At 37.4% G+C, this 21491-nt stretch overlaps 1 protein-coding gene across 1 annotated transcript; it reads right to left on the bottom strand.

Annotated features, from left to right (window-relative positions):
- Window positions 1-9008: 9008 nt before the first annotated feature.
- LOC113780727 (glutamate receptor 2.3-like) lies at window positions 9009-20861 on the bottom strand. The gene is made up of 5 exons (XM_027326506.1): window positions 20573-20861; window positions 16121-17438; window positions 15413-15723; window positions 14718-15124; window positions 9009-9781 (listed from the first exon to the last, which is right to left on the bottom strand). The coding sequence occupies exons 1-5, from the start codon at window positions 20859-20861 to the stop codon at window positions 9212-9214; spliced, it is 2895 nt and encodes a 964-aa protein (XP_027182307.1). The 3' UTR covers window positions 9009-9211.
- Window positions 20862-21491: the final 630 nt, after the last annotated feature.

The following is a 21491-nucleotide window of genomic DNA, read 5'->3' as shown; positions in this document are numbered from 1 at the left end:
TTCATTTAATACCTCGATATTTGCATACATGTATACGGAACCGGATATGATTTTTGAAGTTATTGATTCCTGAGGGCTCTTACTACCTATTTTGAAAGATTATTAGGGTTAAGATCCAGTAGGACAAAACTTGTGTGCTATTAAGATCTTATCGAATTTGATCTGCGAGATATTTAAAGTTCATTGCGTATACCAATTTAAAGGGCTATTACATCATTTGTTCTTGAATTGACAAATTTCTTCAGGCAATTGAATCTGTGAACTGCATGAAAGAATTGTTGTCTCACTCGTCGTGAACAGATTAAGAATACAAGACTTACGTGATATTTAATGCGGAATAAGTTTTACAATTCGTAAGAGTGGGATGCAAAAGTGACATCTGGAGTTTTTGAGTTAAGGTATGAATTTCGAGGACGAAATTCTCTTAAAGGGAGAGGATGTGAGGACCCATAATTTTATTATTTCAAAATATTGTTAAATTGGTCATTTTAAAAATATTTCGTACTCGAGTTACCCAAAATATATATATATATATATATATATATATATACTAAAGTACATTGGTTCTTTACGCGCATATTATTTTAATGCCCAAATTTATTCAAGATGAATTGCTTATCGTGATTTTTATTGTTATATATATATACTTGGATTATCATACTTTAGAGTTTTAGAATCGAATAAGTTGAATTTCCAAGTTCAAATGAGAAAACCCTTAAGTTTGACCTTTATACGCGCGCGTGCCGAAAAGGCCCCGACAGGCACATTAATTTGATTAATTGGAGATTTTAAAAACATGATATTAGACTACTAGTAATGTACTATTAATGTACTAGGGAAATTATCTCAGAGGTTTAGTGCACAAAAGTTGCAAACGAGCGCGAAAAATTGGAGACGCGAAGACCCTAAACGGACCTAGCATGAGTTGACACTTAGACTTAACCATTAAGTCACCAATTCTCTCCACTTTCATTACAAAATCTAATTTCACTCTCTCTCCTCTCTTCACTCTCTCTGTTTGGCCGAAAATAGGAAGAAAAAAGGGAAGAAAAATCTAGCCAAAACCCTTACAAAATTACTTCAATCCACTTCCAAATCTCATCATCCATTAGAGGGCTTTGATCCTAGCTTGGAAGAGGGGGCTGTTCATCGGTTTTCTTGGAGGAATTTCGGTCAAGATTTCTGCTCTAAAGCTGTCCAACTAAGTTCTTGAGGTAACTCACTCACCCACACTTCAATCTTGCAAAATTATAGCTCAAATGGAGCAAAGGTAGCATGGGTTTGCAACCTATGGTAGAATTTGGGTTGATTGGTTGAATAATTATGTTCTTGCAATTCCATGACATGCTCGAGGGTTTGAGGATGTTTATTGGTGGCTGATGTGATGAATTAACATGTTGTGGTTGCTGATATTGTGCTATGTTACATGTATATAGAATGATTGACGGAATGAAGTTGGAAGAAAGTTAGAAATTTGGAGAATGTACTGTCTGAAATTTCTGATTTGCTGCCGACTTTCTTGTTTACTGCTGCCCTGTAATTTCGAAACTTTTCTGGTGCTAATTGAGCTTCCAAATTGGTGTAGATATGTTATGCTATGTGTATTGTGGTTGTCTACCAAAAATCAACCCAAATGGTTGGTTAAATTTTGAGTTACAAGTAAAGAAGCAAAACTGGAACAAGCTCCAGAATTTTCTGACCAGCAACATTTGTGTAGCTATAACGTTTTGCTCGTTGATCGAAATTGAGTTCTGTTTACGGCATTTGAAAGTAGACTCTTAGAGCTTTAAAATGGTACCAAACTCATTTTCTAGTTCGTCCCGACCGATTCATGGCGAGTTTTGAAAGTTGGCTGCCTATTTATTACTATTCATCCGAGACTGTCCAAAAAATCCATTTTGTTGCTTGATTTTGAACCGCTTATGTCTAGATTTTGGAAATGATTTCTTCTATCCTTGTGAATCTAGTTTCTAACACCACCAACCGTTTTCAATTTCACTGAGAATCGAGTGAGATACGGCCTAATTAGCAAAGTGCATTAAATCTGGAAAATTTCTGGAAAGGCCAACAGTCTAGGAATTTTAGCGAATTTCAACTTTTTATTTCTTGAGCTAGGAACATCGGAATCGAGTTCCATTTTTTTTATTTGAAACTTGGATCGGAAATTTACATGCATATCAAATTTCAAAGGCTGGTTTTGATTCTATGATTTTGGCAAAAATTCCAAAGTTATTGAAAAAACTTGGACTGTTTTGACCTATCTTCAATGAATAGTAAACTTTCTTGGAGAAATTGACTTGTTTCTGATTTGATTCTTGGAAAGTGACCTTCTACAAAGTTGTTATGCTTCGAATTAAGTTTTTGACGGTGTAAAATTTTCCATTTTTTGACTTTCCGAACTTCCGAACTGATATTTCCAAGAATGACTCGAAAAGTGAAAATTTTCAATTTGAACCTAAGTGTTCTTTTAAGGGCCTAGGTTACATTTTTACAACTCGTAGAGCATTTCAAACCTATTTTCATGGTGAACTTGAGTTCACCTATCACTTGAGAACTCATTTGAAAGTCAGTTCCTTATCGACTGAAATACTTTGGAAACTGAAATATTGGAGTCAAAATTGACTGTTTCTTTTCTTTACACGAATACTGTATGGCCTGGAATTTGATATACAATGCATTATTGCATACCTTCAGGATCTCAAGAGGACTTCGAGGGAACTCCCGGCGAAGCGTTTTAGAGCTAATTTCTCAAACTTTGACTTTTGATACTTGGTAAGTGTCAAGTGCATGTTTACTTGTACTTCACTTGAGATTTGTTGCCTACATGAACTCTACTTGAACTTGTTGTTACATGAACTATACTGGTTGAGGGAAGTGTGTACTTTACCACACTTCATCTCCTTTACTTGGATCAATACATGACTTGCGACATGAATTACATGAAATTACTAGATTTTACATGTACATGATCTGAAGTTGAATGCAGAAAAAAATTTCATCGACTAAAACTTGATTTGTTTTGAAAACCTGACCTGTGGGGACGCCCAAACCCAATGGTTATACCTCGTAATCTCGCAGCCAATTGTGAGGTCTTGTCGGGAAATCTTGGTGAACCTTGGGAAGTGTTATAGCTTGATCCAAATAAGGGGTCTTGCTAGGTATACTTGTCAAGTGATACCACCTACATGCTTGTTTGGTTATGGATCCAAGAGGGTGTCTTGGTGGCTGGAGGTAGTAAGTGGAGTTCTACATGGATAACTATGAAAGTTAACGGAGGGTCAACTATCTGAGCTTGGATCGCACGTGGATTAGCTCCTGAGAGCTTCCATATCCTTTTATTGTGATTAAATTCCCTAGTTGTTTAATGTTTCGCAGTTACTTGTTACTCGAGTTATTGCTTTATATTGTGTCTTTGCTAGCATGCTTGCATGTTTTTCCCTTGGCCTCACTGAGCGTTAGCTCACCCCAATTTGTTTTCCTTAACAGGTTTGGAAGTGGAAGTTCTGAGGCTTAATTAGTGACCCCCAAAAATACTTTTTCCCCACAGGGCTCGAGGCCAAAGAAAGCGCTTGTATTGAGTTATTAGTGCCTGAAGGGATATCTCATATATAATTTGAATTCGATTCACTTGATAAGTATTTGATGTAATTATTGAAGAACTGAGGACTTTTGTCTTATTCGGGAAATGATACCCTTACTTGAGATTTGTAATGTATCTTATCTCGTTCTAAGTTTGAAAATGTTATTTCGTTTATTCTTGAGGTTGTACCCTATGTTATTGGATGTGAGTGGTGTATTTTATTTGAGAACTGTAGTGAGTCCCGGTGAGAGTTGGGCAGGCGGCCCGCCGAGCCCTTTGGTTCGCCTTAGGGAGAGGTGGGGTTGTCACACGATTACACCATTCAGAACACAATTCTTTAAGTTCTTCCTTCTCTCTAGACTTGAAGAAACCTCTCCCTTCTCTCTACAAACTAGTTTTAGTTTTTAGTTTTTAGAATCAAACAAAGGAGCAAGCCTTGTGCAAGTTTCATATCTTGTAAGTTTTCTTACATTCTGTTATTCAATCAAATGGTCGGCTAATCCGCCTTAGATTCATTGAATTCTTGTTTTTACATTCTGTCTTTACATTCTGTCTATCTATGGCTGGTTTAACCGCCTACACTAACTAGTGGCAGTCCAACTGCGACCCACTTCCTAACTTCTATACCCTCTGCTTTATTTATTTTCTTTATTTTCCTGGTTTAAGGGGCTAATCCCTCGTCTCGTCTGGTATCAGAGGTTTGGCTATACATTCCAAAAGGGCGGAGTTTGAAAAGGTATTTTTCTAGATAGATTGTAAGAATCTTCTTGGCATGGGTATAAGCTGCTTCTTGGTCAATTATGATCTCAACTTCATGAATAGCCAATTTTGTTGAAGCAGATCCTGCCTGAATCTCTTGTTTGGCGACTATTTTTGTCAGAGAAGATTTTGTCTGAGTTTTTTGCCAGATGCGTCTGATAGCTTGCCATTTTGTATGTTTTCTTTGAGCAGAGGGATGATCAATCTTTTTCCTTCAAGAATACAAAGGCTGGATGCATTTCTTCTTGAATATCTGGTTTTTCTGACTCCATTTGATGGGTCTGATGGGTCTTGGAATATCAATTCGAGATCTAGTTAGTTTTGATGGATTTCATTTTTCAGATATTCCTTGTATTTGAGACTGTCTCTTTAATTTGTTGAAGATCCATGTCTCATCAGTTTGTCCCTTGTATTTGCTGGAAAACCATGTTTCCTCTATATAAGATTCCACCTTGAGGCTTGGGTACTCGATATTAAGTACTTTCAGCTTATCTGGCTGCAAATGTTTGTAGGTTATGAAAGAATATATAAATACTTTAGGAATTTTTTCCAGATTATTATTTGTAGATTTTTCTTCTGAATTTTCCCTAGGAATAAGTTTGTTACTAGAAGGGGAATTAAGTTCAGGAGACAAATTAATAAATATTTGTGAAGAATTCTGAATTATATTTTTATTTGACTAGGTTTCAACTTGTTGATTTTCTTGTTTAGAAGAAATAATTTTTGTTTGTGGATCTCTAATAACCTTAGACTTGGTGAGACGTTGAGAAGAAAATTCAGTAGTTTCTTCTTTTTCTGTTTGAAGATTTTTGATAGTTATTGGTTTGACACTAGGTTGAGTTTTAGATAAGACATTTATTGTGGAATATCCTATGCCTAAAGAGTTTCCTATGTCTTTTCTTACATCAAGACTAGTGGTGTTATTAGAATTATTCATTGGTTGACTCAAAACTCGAATGTTAGATCCTTGATTTGATATATTTATTGGGTTTGATAGATCTACGGGAGAATCTGGTAGATCTATAAATTTGTTTTCCAAAACTTTTTGCGGATATGATAGGTTTATAGATCCTAGTATGGAATCATAATTTGAAAAAGGTTTTGGTGAATTTGCTGAGTTAATATGAATTGATTTTGATGGATCTATTGATTCTGCTGGGAATTTGTGAGAGGATTCTGGTTCATGAATTGTTTGATGTCCTGGTTTATTCGGAAAATATTGAACAACATTTCAAACACCTAAATACCTTTCTTCATATTACCCAGAAAAATGGCCTGGTTGTCTCTCAAAAGAAAATTAGCCTTTTTCAAACCAAAATTAGGTTTCTTGGGCATCATATCCACTAAGGAACCACTACCCCCATAAATAGATCAATCCAGTTTGCTGATAAATTCCCTGACCAAATTCTTGACAAACAACAACTCCAGAGATTCTTGGGATGTTTAAATTATGTCTTAGACTTCATTCCGAATCTTAGCAATATAGCCAAACCTCTATATGATAGACCAAAAATCTCTCCGCCTTTATGGACGGATATCCTTACAGAAACAATACCTTTATAGGGGTTTGCCCCTATAAACAAGTACAAATATTTTAAATTATATATTAAGTTTTAGTTGAATTAGAGTTCGACCCCTCAAAAGAAATTTTCTAGTTCCACCTATGATATCACCTAATACAATACTCAAATTACTAAATAAGAAAACTATCTGAAACTAAATGTGATTAAAAAAAAGTAGCTAAACAATAATATGAAAACTTTTAGGATTATCAGTGATGGTCAATATCATAAGCAAACTCTTCTTGACTGTTTTCTTCCAATACTGGCCGAATTATTGTATGCCTAGCCAAACAATCTTTGTTTATTTGTTTATCCTTGCATCATAAATTGTTTGAGCAATTGCTTAAAAATATGGATTCTTTTCCGAAGACAGCTTCCGTAGTCATCCTTATGATGATTAACAAATATACTCGAGTAGGATGAGGACAATAAGGATGAACATACATGTGATTTCATGGTTCATGGTTATGAGATAAACTCAATCTCTATTTAATTTTCCATGCCCCTTAAACTTTTCTCTTACTGAAAATCACAAATGGGTAGCCAATCATGCGCATGGAGAACTTCGTGTTTCTTGTATGTTGGATTATCATTTTCAGTGCCTTGTTCCACCTCTTTCACACCTATGATGAATTCCTTTTCCTACCTCTTAATGGTTGTTGAGCATCCTTTGAACAAAGCCGTCTTACCAACACTATTTAGAGGTTCTTCGTGGAATCTCCAAGTTGTTTCGACAATAGAGGGTACCACTATATATTATCAATGGTATTATTGTCACACATTTAGTCCATATCATATAACATGTTATTCTGTTTAAAAAGAGAAAAGTTGATCCAGAGTACCATGAGTGCTGATAGCAAACAACATAAAATAGAAAATGAACCACATTCTGAAAATTAACAAAAAGGGATCTTAGATAGTGAAATACTTAATAAAAATTTCTTTTGAAGTAATAGAGTGCCAAGATGAGATTACAATATAAAGTCTGATCTCTTTATATTAGCATAGACTACTACTTTAGTTATTGAGGCTGCTTAATCTGTAACATGCTAAACCATCCCTCAATTGCAATGTAACTTTATTAGCCATTTGCTTGGATCTAAGTTGCATAAATGGATTTCTAGATTGCATTTCCTAAACAAATCTTGTTCTCGTTCCCTGTAATCATCTTTGAGTAGTAGCTAATTTAGAATGCAAAAAAAGTGGGTTCATATTTGAGAAAGAAAGAGACTTGTTCTCAAAATATCATGGCTAATTACGTACAAATATGCTTAATTCACAACATTAATGTCTCAAATAGTGCTAAAACCACAAAATATCCCAAGAAAATGAAATTCTTCATTATGTGAGAAAATAAAAATTTAAATGTTAGCTGTAAAAAAAAAAGATTTTCTAATGAGTTTGAACTGAAAATTACTTCTTCCTACTGTAAGGTAGGATGTTCTGAGGAGAATGGCAATTAGTTCTAGGATTTTGTTTTTAATTGGATATGAAGAACAAAGTGTTGCAATGGGTTTTAATTTTAGGAGAAATTGACCAATTCTATTTTGCTCCCCAAGATAATGGAAAATTGTTTCTCACCCCTATTTGAGAGAAGTTTTTTGTTTCTCTTTGGACCTGGCTGTAGTTCCTGTACTATCCTTGATTTTTTTGGTTGTTTTTAAGCCGGAAATACTTTATTGGTTGCATCATCATACAAGGATCAAATTGGATACAGAATTAAGTGATGTTACAAAAGAAGATGGAGGAAAAAACGTGGATAGAGGCCATCATCTCCACCTCATGGGAACTAGAGATCACCCCAAGGATGCCTTCGGTATCCAGGGGTCATGCAAAGGTTGGTGATGGGGCAGAACAATGATGGGTGACAAGTGAAACTGAAGGTGAGTGATTTGGGAATATGATGGATGCCGAATATCATGTGAAGCAGACAAGACTAATAAAAATTTTAGCAATGTAGTCCCAGTGTAAACTCTTGAAGATGCTCTGGAAAACTGCTTCTTGTTGGTTATAGCGAGACTACTGTAAAAATATGTGTTTGTGATTTTAGTAATTGTTGATGCTTCCATCATTTATAAAAGGGTAAAAAACACTTTACCATCTTTGGTTTTGCGATTTTTCACGTAACCTCTCTATGCTTTCAAAAGTTATACATAACCTCCTTATAGTTTGGATTAAAGTGTTAAAATGATCTACATTCCATAATGGAGTTCACTGAAATGTCAAAAATACCCCTATATGAAGTTGAAAATTATTTATTAACCATGGGAGGCTATACATATATTTTGAAAACCATAAAAGGGTTATAGTAAAGTACTAAATTATAAGGGGGTAATATGGTAAAATATAAAATCATAAGGGGGGCGGGGGGGTTATATAGTAAAATATAAAGGCATACCGGGTTAAAGTGTCATGTATAATATGTTTATATATTGTAATCACTTTAACCACTTGAATTTTCAAACAAGGATAATTTTAACATTTTTATGGGTTCTGTTACAGAGAATCATTTCCTTCATTTTGACGTTTTAGTCTAAACTATGAATGAGCTATTTTGAAACTATAGAGGATTATGTGAAAAATCGCTAAATCACAGGGCAGTAAATGCAATTTACCATTTATAAAAATAATCAAGATCAACTCCTAAACCAAGAATTTAGCAGCACAACACATGGAAATGCTTGATACAAAAGCTTATTAATAATTAATTCTACACAGCGAGAAAAGATGAACAAAAAACTGACTCTATGGTTTTCTTGCTCTGACCCAATTTTCAAACACAATAATAAGAAATTTGACAAGTGTTCAAGAGTATAGTACAAATCCTCCATCAAGTAAGTCTTTAAGTTGAGAATAGTCAATCAATTCTCAAATAATTATCGAATTAACCTCCACAAATATTCTTTTTTTTCAACACCCCATCAAGATATTAACGGACTCAAATAACTTATGTTCACCTTCTTGGCTCATACAAATCTGTAAGATAATTGGCTATAGGGCTTGGCTTTTACATACATAGTAGGTTGCGAGAACTAGCAGGGTTGGGTGGGAAGCTAGTAGGACGAAGAGAGGGATAATAGAAAATGGACTTGAAAAACAAAAGAAAATGAAACAAGGAGGAGGAGAAAAGGACCGTTACATAACCACAAATAATTTAATCAAATATGAAGGACCACTTTAACAAAGAAAGTTTTATACAATGCTACCAATATGGAAACAAAGAATAATTCTTGCATTATGAATGGATCCGTATGAAATGCCTTGTTAACAATCTTCATCCTTGACCAGTAAGCTCAATGGCCGGCATTATCTATTGAGGTGTGTTACCTTCTTGATTTGGACTTTCACTCTCATAAGAAGGAATTTCATGCTCTTCGGAAATGGTTAAATTATGCTCCATGCGACTTGAAAAGCTTGGATTTGTATGTGGAGAGGCTTGCAAAGAAATTGTTACTGGACTTCCTGAACAATGTGGACGGCATGAAACTTCCTTATCACCACCTGGGGTTGTTTTTTCACCTCGCATATCAGGTTTCCTATATGTATGGCTGGGGACATCTTTGCAGTCAAAGCATCTTGACAAACCAATGATTTTGTCCCACGTTGAAGAACTATAATTAGTTACGACATTCCAATGCTCGTATAAGAACATTGTCCAATGGATGATGAAAGCTGAAATAGCTACTATTCCCATGATTAAAAATAGGCCGCGAAAGCTCCCTATGTCTAAGCTGCCAGGAGTGGAAGATGTGTTGAAGTCTTGGCAGCTGGATGTTTCCAAATGCCATTTTTTCTCAATTTCAAGAATTTGACTGCCCTGTGTAACATTCAGGATCGCTCTTGAAACGTCAGGTGCAAGAGGAGATCCAATTGGAAATGCCTGTTATTATTAGTGAAGTAGTCTCGGCTGCAGTTTAGTGAAGGAGTCTCGGCTGCAGTTTCGGGTATCTTGTGTTTATAGTATCTATCTATATTTGGTAGTATTGGTAATTGCACATAATTAGGTAAATTGGGGCTGAAGTCACGGGAGCCTGATGCACATTGTACTTGTATATATAGAGCAGATGGCAATGAGAAAATCATGAAACTTTTCCCAATTCTTCTGGTTTTACATGGTATCAGAGCCTTCTGGCTCTGAAAACAATACCGAACCCCTGAACTATAAATCCTAGGACGATGACAGATCAAAAAGCTTCAAGTTTGAAGACCAATTCGCCGTTCTTATTGAGCGCGAATGACAACCCAGGGAATTTAATTACGCAGACACAATTCAAAGGACCAAACTATGAAGAATGGGCTAAGGCCATGAGGATTTCGTTGAGGGCAAAGAAGAAACAAGGTTTCATTGATGGCACCATTAAGGAGCCGAACCAGAACTCAGATGAAATTGATGATTGGTGGACAGTGAATTCCATGATTGTGTCATGGATCTTTAACACCATCGAACCAGGCTTGCGTTCCACGATTTCATACAAGGAAACGGCAAGGGAATTATGGGACGATATCCAGCAACGATTCTCTGTTCGTAATGGCGCGCGAGTTCATCAATTGAAAACGGAGGTTGCCAATTGCAAACAAAACGGGGATTCGATCATGGCTTATTATGGTCGACTCAAGAAGCTGTGGGATGATTTGAATGATTATGATCCTATGCCTACTTGTTCTTGTAATGGATGCAAGTGTAACTTCGTTACACGGCTTCAACAGCGTCAAGAGGAAGAGCGGGTGCATCAATTCCTCATGGGGCTTGATGAATCATCTTATAGTAATGTTCGTTCCAACATCATTGCTTCAGACCCTCTTCCAAACCTTCATAAGGTTTATTCTCAAGTTACGGAGCAAGAACAAGTGCAGGTAATGACGCGAGCAGCTCCCAATCGGTCTGATCCGGTGAGCTTTGCCATGAAAACAGTCAGCCCAGGCCCTCGGAATTCAGGGGGGGACCAAAAAGACAATGGAGTAGTTTGCTCTCACTGCCAGAAACCGGGACATAGCATGGACACATGCTTTCGTCTTCATGGCTATCCCGACTGGTGGCCGGGAAATTTGACTCAAGGAAGAGGCAAAGGACGTGGTAACCAGGGGCGTGGTCGCGGTGGAGTAGCACGGGCTCATGTTGCACAAGGGGCAGCACAGGTGGCTGCTAATGTTTCCCATGGGAGACCACTTGATGATTCTGATAAAGCTGGATTGGAGAACTTGAGCAAAGCTGATTGGGAGACTTTGAAGTCTCTCTGGAACACTCACACGAATAATACATCAGTTGCTCAGCCAAGGCCAAGGCTTAATGGTAAGGCATATTTACAATGGTTGTTTGACACAGGTGCTTCGCATCATATGACGGGAGAGGAAACTGCATTTGTAGAGCTTCAAGGAATACCTCCTTGTCCCGTGAAAATGCCAAACGGTGAATATGTTATGGCAACAGGAGAAGGAATAGTTCTTGTAGGAAAATTATCTCTCAAGGGTGTTTTATATGTTCCTGAAATACGATGCAATTTGATATCTGTTTCAAAATTAGCCCGTGACAAAGTTTATATCTTGAAATTCACTGATCGTTTATGTGTTGTCCAGGACCGTACTTCGAGGATGCTGATTGGAGTGGGTGAAGAGCTTGAGGGGCTGTATGTCGCACGAGGGGAGCCTCTGGTTAGTGCTCATGGAGCCGTTAGAGCCAAAAATATGGATTTGTGGCATAAAAGGTTGGGACATCCCTCTGTGCGAGTCATAGAAAAGCTCCCTACAATAGACGGTAGTATAGAGATAAATAAAGGTGTTCATGAACCTTGTGACGTTTGTTTCCGGGCAAAACAAACTCGTATTCCTTTTCCTATTAGTGACCGTAAAGCTAGTGCTATTTTTGAATTAATTCATTGTGATTTGTGGGGAGCTTATCGAGAGGCTAGTTTTTGTGGTGCTACCTATTTTCTGACTATTGTTGATGATTGTTCTCGTGGTGTATGGGTTTATTTGTTAAAAGGAAAACATGAGGTCCCATATGTTGTTAAGAATTTTTTGGCTATGACCGAGAGACAATTTAATAAACAAGTCAAAATTATACGCAGTGACAATGGTACAGAGTTTACTTGTTTAGGTGATTATTTTAAGGAGTGTGGCATTATTCATCAGACTTCCATGGTTGGGACACCCCAACAAAATGGAAGAGTTGAGAGGAAACATCGACACATTTTGAATGTTGGTAGGGCGCTTCGTTTTCAGGCTAACTTACCTATTCAATTTTGGGGAGAATGCATTCTCACTGCAGGATATTTAATCAATCATACTCCATCGTTGATTTTGGATGGAAAAACTCCATATGAAATTTTGTTTGGAAGCCCTCCATCTATTTCTCATCTTAGAGTATTTGGATGCCTATGTTATGCTAAGAACATTAATCGGGAAAAGGATAAGTTTGCAAGTCGAAGTCATAAGTGCATATTCATGGGTTATCCATATGGTAAAAAGGGGTGGAGGGTGTATGATCTAGATAGGAAGGTTTGCTTTGAAAGTCGAGATGTTGAGTTTGTTGAGCACGTGTTTCCTTTTGCCCATACGGACTCCGCAAGGTCGGCAACTCCAGATCCTCTGCCTACTGTCATTGAGCCTACTATATTGGAGGACGTGCCTGAGATTGAGGTACCTCCGCCAGTCTCTGAATATGATGGACAGTCCGTGGAAGAGGGCGTGACAGCAGATGGGATCGTACCAATATCTGAAGTTGCAGAGGTTACAGGTGCAGCGGACGATCTTGGTCGCGGCAAACGAGCGCGACAGCCTTCAGTTCGTTTGCATGATTATGTGTTACATACAGCTGCCCTCAGTTCCTCGAGCTCTCCTTCCTCTTCCTTGGCATCCTCAGGTACGCCCTACCCCATCACAAACTATGTGAATTGTGCTAAATTTTCTCTGTCGCATCGTCGATTCGTGGCTGCAGTAACTACAGGGATTGAACCAACTAGTTTTAAAGAGGCAATGCAGCACTCATGTTGGCGTGAGGCAATGAGAAAGGAGGTTGAGGCTCTAGAGGATAATGGGACATGGACAGTTTCTACTTTGCCTACGGGAAAGAAGGCTCTTGGTAGTAAATGGATCTACAAAATCAAGTATCATGCAGACGGAACAATCGAGCGATACAAGGCACGGTTGGTCGTTTTCGGGAATCATCAGATCGAGGGTCTTGATTATACTGAGACGTTCGCACCTACTGCAAAGATGGTCACGGTTCGTACCTTCTTGGCAGTAGCAGCGATCCGTGGGTGGGAATTGCATCAGATGGATGTGCACAATGCATTTTTGCATGGCGACCTTGAGGAGGAAGTTTATATGCGTTTTCCACCAGGTTTTACGGCACCCGGAGCGGATAAAGTGTGTCGTCTGCGCAAGTCTCTCTACGGGCTGCGACAGGCACCGCGGTGTTGGTTTGCCAAGCTGGCTGCGGCTCTGGTTCAATATGGATTTCAGCAATCTGGCTCAGACTATTCTTTGTTCACGTTTCGGCGTGGCAAAGTTCAGTTGACCATTTTGGTCTATGTGGATGATCTGGTGATAGGTGGGAATGATAGTGATGCCATTCATGCGTTTAAAACTTACTTGAATGATTGTTTCCACATGAAAGACCTTGGTAAATTGAAGTACTTCCTTGGTCTTGAAGTAGCGCGAAATTCGACTGGGATTTTTCTTTGTCAGAGAAAGTATGCTCTCGATATTATTTCTGAGACCGGCTTGTTAGGTGCTAAACCTGCCGGCACACCAATGGAGCAAAATCATCACCTTGCTTTGGCTAAGGACGAGATCCTTCCTGATTTTATGCCTTATCGGCGTCTTATTGGTCGTCTTATCTACCTGACGATTACTCGCCCTGAATTGTCTTACTGTGTACATATCTTGGCACAGTTTCTACAGGAACCACGGCATAGTCATTGGGAGGCGGCCCTTCGGGTTGTTCGTTTCTTAAAACTTCATCCTGGGCAAGGTCTTTTGCTCCGTTCTAATTCCTCTCTCCATCTTACGGCTTATTGTGATGCGGATTGGGCGAGTTGCCCCTTGACTCGACGTTCTTTGACTGCATATTTTGTCTTTCTTGGGGATTCTCCAATTTCCTGGCAAACGAAAAAACAGCATACCGTATCTCGATCTTCTGCTGAGGCAGAGTATCGTTCTTTGGCCTCTACGACTTGTGAATTGAAATGGCTCAAGGGTTTGTTAGCTTCTCTTGGTGTCCCTCACTCATCTCCTATGCGGATTTATTGTGATAGCCAGTCTGCTCTTCATCTTGCTCACAACCCTGTGTTTCATGAACGCACCAAGCACATCGAAGTTGATTGTCACTTTGTTCGTGATGAGATTCGTCGTGGTATCATTCTTCCCCAATTTGTATCCTCGTCTCACCAACTCGCTGATATCCTAACCAAGGCTCTTGGCAAACGTTCGTTTGATGACATTCTTTGCAAGTTGGGCATTTCTGATCTTCATGCTCCAACTTGAGGGGGGGTATTAGTGAAGTAGTCTCGGCTGCAGTTTAGTGAAGGAGTCTCGGCTGCAGTTTCGGGTATCTTGTGTTTATAGTATCTATCTATATTTGGTAGTATTGGTAATTGCACATAATTAGGTAAATTGGGGCTGAAGTCACGGGAGCCTGATGCACATTGTACTTGTATATATAGAGCAGATGGCAATGAGAAAATCATGAAACTTTTCCCAATTCTTCTGATTTTACATTAGTCATGAAATTCAGGAAACAAACAGTGAGTGAAACTTGTAGGAAAAGAAAATAGAATAAGATCAGTAGGCAAGAGTGATGAAAGCATGTGGCTTACAAATCCGAAACCGTCAGTCTTATATGCTGCTTGAACCATGGTATATTTAGAGCAATATGTGCCAAGTATAAGCTTCATATACGGGATCTCATCAAAAACAGCAGCAATGCCCCCATTTCCGCTCCCTTTGGTAAAAAGATCATTTAATTCCTCTGGAGAGTGGTAAGCTACAAGTCTAGACTCATCAAATCCCATTTGAAGCAGAATTTTTGAAAGAAACGAAACATTTTGGTAACCAACATACGCCCTGGTCTTGATGAGCTCATCTACACTTCTTATAGTTGGTTGGAGTTGTCGTACAGTTAAACTTGTTGTAAGACTGGCTGTATAGCTCTGGGTAAGTATAAACACAACTAGGAACCAGATGACCAGCACGAACCTGGCCAAATTACTTACTATCTTCTCCTCTATGAAAAACAGATAAATAAACAACAGAAGAAATTTCAGTAAACACCCAACACAGTCAAGATTAAATGATTTTGTAAGTTTAGAAACACGCGATTATCCCTACAATTTCATGATTTTTTTTTTTCTAAAAGATGTGGAGTTACCAAGTAAAGACAATAGGGCATGAATATTATGGCAAACCAAAACTACCAAAATACAGGGAAGAAGGAAAGGGATACATCCTCTTCATAGTAGAATATTCCATGCTACTTTGTGAAAAAAAAATGTGGAGAAGGATGAAAACTTACTATGTGCAAAAAACATGGTAGAGAAGGAGAACCAGAGGATCATGCCAATTTGATGCAAAGGAGGTCCCTTGAATTCATCATTTATTCTATGTTCAAGAACCCAAATAAGAAGACCAATAGCGATAAAAGCTAAAAAACTTGTCAGCCAAAGATCCCAAGTTAGTGGCTTCAAAAATATCCATGTATTTCTACTTTGGTTGTCTGTGGGAACAATCATCGCTATCCCAGACTCAGTATATGCCAAAGAAAAGTCAACATACAGCGACCTGTTTGCTGTGATTGCTATGTCTCCAGCGACTGCATCAAAATTATAGTAGAGGAACATGAAGTACAATTCAGGACTCTGGCCTTTCATGAACTTAGCAGACAAGCTATAACTATTAGCAAACGTGATATGTTATTATATGATGCTTTGCATGGTTCAGTGTGTGGCTCTTGTGGAAAAGGTTGACGAAACTTCAAAAGGTTGTAAATTTTGATAGATGTCTTTCACCATTGTTGTTTCTTTAGCAGCAGCATCATAAATTGAAAATTGACATCCATATTTAATATGTCTGCAAACTAGAGTGAGTAAGCATACAAGACTATGTGGTTTGTTTGTACAAAAAACTTCTTAAAAGTAGTTGTCTATGTTCAACCAAAATGGATATCTCTATGTTGCCTGAAATAAAAATGTATTACTAGTATAAGAGGGAGAGAGACATTACCCCTAAATAGACTTGGTACGCCAAGTCATCGTAATTTCCAGCACTCATACCATCTGATGTTGCAAAAGGAACATACTCGTAAGGGACAGCATATGGTAACAAAGCCATTACTGCATCAAATATATCAATGCAATATCCTTCGACCATGGTTGTATTTGTCTGGGAGTTTCTTGTAACCTTTACAAGTTGACTAAATCGAGCATTCACTGGTACACCAACCCTCAACTTCTTCCCATTTTTTGGAATTGCCCAGCCCTTAGGAGGCGTTGCAGTGTCACCTGGCCACAGTATAGTTCCCAGTTTCTTTATAGTTATAGGGTTTATCTGCCTAACAATTCCTTTATCTGCAGTCCAGAAGCCAATTTCTATTATGCCATTACCAATGACGTTTACTGTGTCATAAACTGGAGATTCAAGTTGTCCATCAACTATAATGAAGTCTCCGCTTAGGCCTTGAAATGCTGTGCCTAACATTGCCTGCAAAAGCTTAGGACCATTTCTAGATACACCAAAACTTTCAAGGTCTGTAGTGTTCCCTGAGATATCTGACATTTGATCAAAGCCAATGTTTGAAACTCCTGCTTCCTCTATTGCCATTGCGAGTGCTGTCGTTGAATCATATGCCCATAGCCCAAACACATTCAATTGAGGATTGACGATGTCTGGATTGCTTTGTTGAAACTTCAACTTCCATCTTTTAATGAAGCTTTGAAGCTCTGCAGTATTAGGAACATGAGGCCTTACACCTAGTACTCCTTGCATGGTGTCAATGATAGAAGGATCAATTGAATTAAGCTCATCTGTTATGGCATCAGTGCATATCCAAGCATACCCTGCAGCCATCATTCCAAGTTGTTTTGCTTTAGCAAAAAGCCGAGAGCCAAGACTGGGCAGTAGATGAACAATGAAAACTCTAGTCTGGATAGTCATTAGCTTGTGAAGCTCTGCAACAATTTGCTCATCAGTGGCTAAAGAAGGAATGACACTGCGATAAGGGATGCGTGTATTAATTTTATCGAAGGCATCTGTCAAGAATGGTAAAATCCCTTCTCCAAGCTGATTATCAACGTAGATTGGCACAACTTCTCTCCATCCAAAGGCCTTGACAATTGAACTGATGGCTTTTACTTGAGATGAGTCATTCTGAGTAGCACGAATGAAGTATGGACTGCTAAGTGGTGAAAGAAATGTGCTTGTTGCAGAAAATGAGATGATCGGCACATGAGCTTTATCTCCAAGATCATTTATGAATTCTGCTTGTACTGATGACACCGGCCCCATGATAGCTTGCACTTCAGTATTTTTTAGTAGGTCTAGAGCTGTATTTTGCACAAGAAAAATCAATTAATTAGTTAGTTCACTTTTGAACAGATGTGTCAGCTTGCAACTGCAACTGCTAAATTTGTGATGAGAATAAACAATAACAAAACTGAAAATAGAATGATCCATTTGTAGATGAACAACTTGATGATCTAGATTATTTCCGTTTATATCATATTGGGCTCCTGGTTTCGTGTATGATAAAGAACAGTCATTTCCAGAACTGCAAACTTGAAGGCAAAATGTAGTCGTTGGTTAGACTATTATTCCTGCAAAAAATGAGAGCAGGACATGGCCCCATAATAGACAAAACAAAACAAATTCTGAACGATTACTTGTTTGTAGGAATGAAACTTAACATCAGAAGTAGAATTCCTAGCTCTACAATGTGATAGATGGATTAGAACAAACTGTAGTCAAAGAATTAATTACAAATTATCCCCTTGAACTTTCTTTGGATTGCAAAGTGCTCCCGAACTATCAATTTCAGCACAATACATCTTCCAATTGTTAATTTTTTGCTTTGTACTCCATTCAACTCGTTGCCACCCAAATTGAATGAGTGAAAAGTCATTGATGTCTATGGATTTGGTTAAGTAACTAAAATGCCTTTTTTTTCTGGTCTATAACCAACTTATATACTCATATATGGAGAGTTTCGTTCTTTTTCGTGTATAATGCTGAAATTGATACTTCAAAGAAAACCTAAGAAAGTTCACTGCGTATTTTGCTCTAATTTAAAACCACAAACTATTTTCATTCCCTGAAATCCCCGGTTATAACCCCCAGGCATATGTTTTGGAGCCTCTAAAGTACCCTTTACTACTACAGTAAAACTTGCCTAGAAGAACGGAAAGAAAGAAATAAAGGGGAAAAAGTCAAAAACATGCCTGCATGTAACTTGTCTATTGTAAAGTCAATAGTATGTTTGGATATTAGATTATTTGAAATATTATTTGGAATAATTATTATAGTATTTTTTAGAATGTGATTTATGTGAGATAAAAAAGATAATTGAGAATATAAAAAGTTCATTAGAAATTGCATTTGTGATGAAAGTAAAATATGTTTTAGTGGAATCTTCAACAAAGTCAAAACATATTTCTTAGACCAATTTTATTCCAATCAAATCGTTAAGTAATAGTAAGGGAAAATCATTTAAAATATCTCTCATCTTTCGTCAAATGAATTATTTCATTTTCACTTTTAAAATAATAACTTTACGTCCCTAACAAAAATAAGTCAGTAAATCTTGGTTCCAACCTAAGTTTTCAACCATCTTTTGTCCTGAATCTATTACGTGATCCATACATCTTATTTTTTTAGGACCAAAAATTAGATCCCATTTGTAATTAAACAAATGACATGATCTATATTCATTTTTCCCTAAAATACTAGAATCTAATTTGAATCATATTTATTTTCCCTTAAAATTGTGGAATCAATCTAATCCATATTCAATTACCATTAAACAAGTGGGATTTGACTTTTTTTGTCCGTAAAAAATGATTGCATGGGAATCAAATCATGTAGTGAGTTTTGACTAAAAAGTGGTCAAAAACTTAGATTGGGGCTAAATTTTTTAACTTCAATTTGTAAAGGACGCAAAATAACATTTCAAAAGTGAATGACCAAAAAATTTATTCGATAAAATGTGAGAGACATTTTGTCACATTTTGAACAATTTTTCCTAATAGTAAACTATTTCGTATATTCAACCAGCCGTGTGGAGGAAAAGTAGTTGGTCCTCAAATTGCAGTTTCCCAAATGTCATTTCACTGATGAAATGAACTAATTCCATGGATGAAAATTTTTCTACAAAGAAGCGGCAAAAATGGAAATGGCCGGCCTAAAATCAAATGCGATAGACGCTTCTAGACGCAAAATTTTGCGCTGGCTGAAGACCTTTAGCAAATACTTCAGTCAACAGCCTAACTGTTTACGTTTTCTAAAGCAATTAGTTTCAGAATGATATGTAATATGGTGAAAATTTACACGCACATAACAAACAATCATGCGCGTTTCCATTCTGACGGTGATGGGGCACGCTTTTTATTTCCACAAGGAACGTAAAAGTGGGAATGGGATCAAGACAGAATAATTCGTTTTCGACGTTTTAGCCTACTAAAGCTATTCTTTTACGCAGTTTATCGAACAGGTAATGGGCATAACATTCTGTCATCCTGGCATCTTGTCCAGGATATTTACCCACACTCAGCAGAATGGTTAACTCAATGTAGAACAAATAATTCATTAACTCAAACAACAAATGAGTATTAGAACTGTAACTTCACCAGACAGTCAATACACAAGCCAATGCCACAGAACTTGGCAACAAGCCCGAGTGTTTGGGAATGCCTTCTGAAAAAAAATTACATGAAAAATTCCAACGAGAAAAGATATCTTATGTTCAAATTACAAACCCTTTGACAAGATAAAAGTTTCTAGAGATTTTTATTATTGCAATTCTCTTCCAACATATCTTTTCGCTGATTAGTTCCTCAAGGTTGCAGGTTTGTGCATGAGAAATGGGAGGGTTGGAGTTTATTTCTTTTGGAGAACTGAGAGGATGGAAAATAGGGATTTGGAGATTTATTTTTACTCCTTTTTTATATCGCTGCATGTAATAACAGGGAAAAATAAAAAGAAAACTAGAAAACTGTGACGGAGGAGGCGCTTTATAATCAAATGATGTTTCGTAGAATGGAAGAGGTGCGTTAGCTTTCAGTTTAAAATTATTGGCTATATGTGGAAATTGATTAAATATATGATCTGAAAAATAGTGGACCCTTTAATCTTATTTGGAGTTTTTCCATTAGTCTTGTCCAATATTAGGCTTGTCCAATAGTTGACGTTGATCAGGTAAGACTTGTGAGTAAGCAAATTGTTAGTGGTCTTGTTTTGTCATCCAAAGATAGGGTTTGGAAATTCCAAATACGGAATTTGTGTCGTCCAAGACTATTCCACCTCTCCCTTGTTTCTTCCTCCCTCTGACATCCTAAATCTTATGAGTAAGCAAATTTTCTTGCAGAAACAGATATTGGAAACGAGTTTGCTTGCGAGAAGTTTATTGTACAACGATATGTTGCTAAATTGGAATCTGGGCCGGAGATTGAAAGAACAAAAAGCATACCTGCAGCTGCAGCACCAACCACATCTTTCTTCGAGTTCCGGTTGTTGAGGACAATCCTAGTCTTGTAGTCACTATGGGAGGAATAGAAGTCTGAAAGAGCCATGGAGATGCAGCTCAACCCCATCTTTCCAATCCATGTATCCATGTCTAGAACCACTCCCACATTCACGGGAATTGTTGTGTTCTTCTGTGCACTGACAATTTGCGATGGTAGAATCAGCACCCAAAGAATTTGTGGGAAGGAGAGGAGAAATGCATGGACTTTGAGATGTTTTAGTTTTTTCGGCATCTTTGCAGTTTGCGAGATTCATGTGTAGGTTACGAGACATATTTATACGACTGAGGGTCGGTAGCTTGATGAATATTTAGAGTATGCAAGTTTTTGGAAGACCGGATTGGACCGTTGTGTTGGTCCAATCAAATCATGACACTGGTCCGATTCACTATTTAATGCAAAAATTATTTAACTAGTCAAATCAGATAAAACCGATAAAAAAAAAATTAGACTTTTGAACTGATTCAACATAAATTTAATTTATTTTTTTTTAAATTTCATAGTCATATAAATTAATGATTAAAAAAATAAAAAAATCTTTAAACTAAATTAAACCAATATGATTCATAAACCGAAAACTTATCCAATTAACTTAATAGTTTGGATTTAAAAACATTGGAATCTACTATTATAGTATTGCACCGAAATAGAAGTTTTAATTTTATATTATAAAATGATACCTGTGACGCCCCCACTTCTCCCTAAGGCGAACCAAAGGGTATCCGCGGGACGCCTGCCTAACTCTCGCCAGGACTCAAGCAATTTCATTAAACTTATAGCCGGATCACACAATACAAACCGATAACTTAGATACAATAAATGCGCAAGCGTTCAAACTTAATAATAGTCATCCATTCTCCAAAC

Source organism: Coffea eugenioides, chromosome 8, assembly GCF_003713205.1.
Source record: "Coffea eugenioides isolate CCC68of chromosome 8, Ceug_1.0, whole genome shotgun sequence".
Lineage (NCBI taxonomy): Eukaryota > Viridiplantae > Streptophyta > Magnoliopsida > Gentianales > Rubiaceae > Coffea > Coffea eugenioides.
Note: the sequence above shows the minus strand (reverse complement) of the source record. Positions and strands in the feature narration are given on the sequence as shown.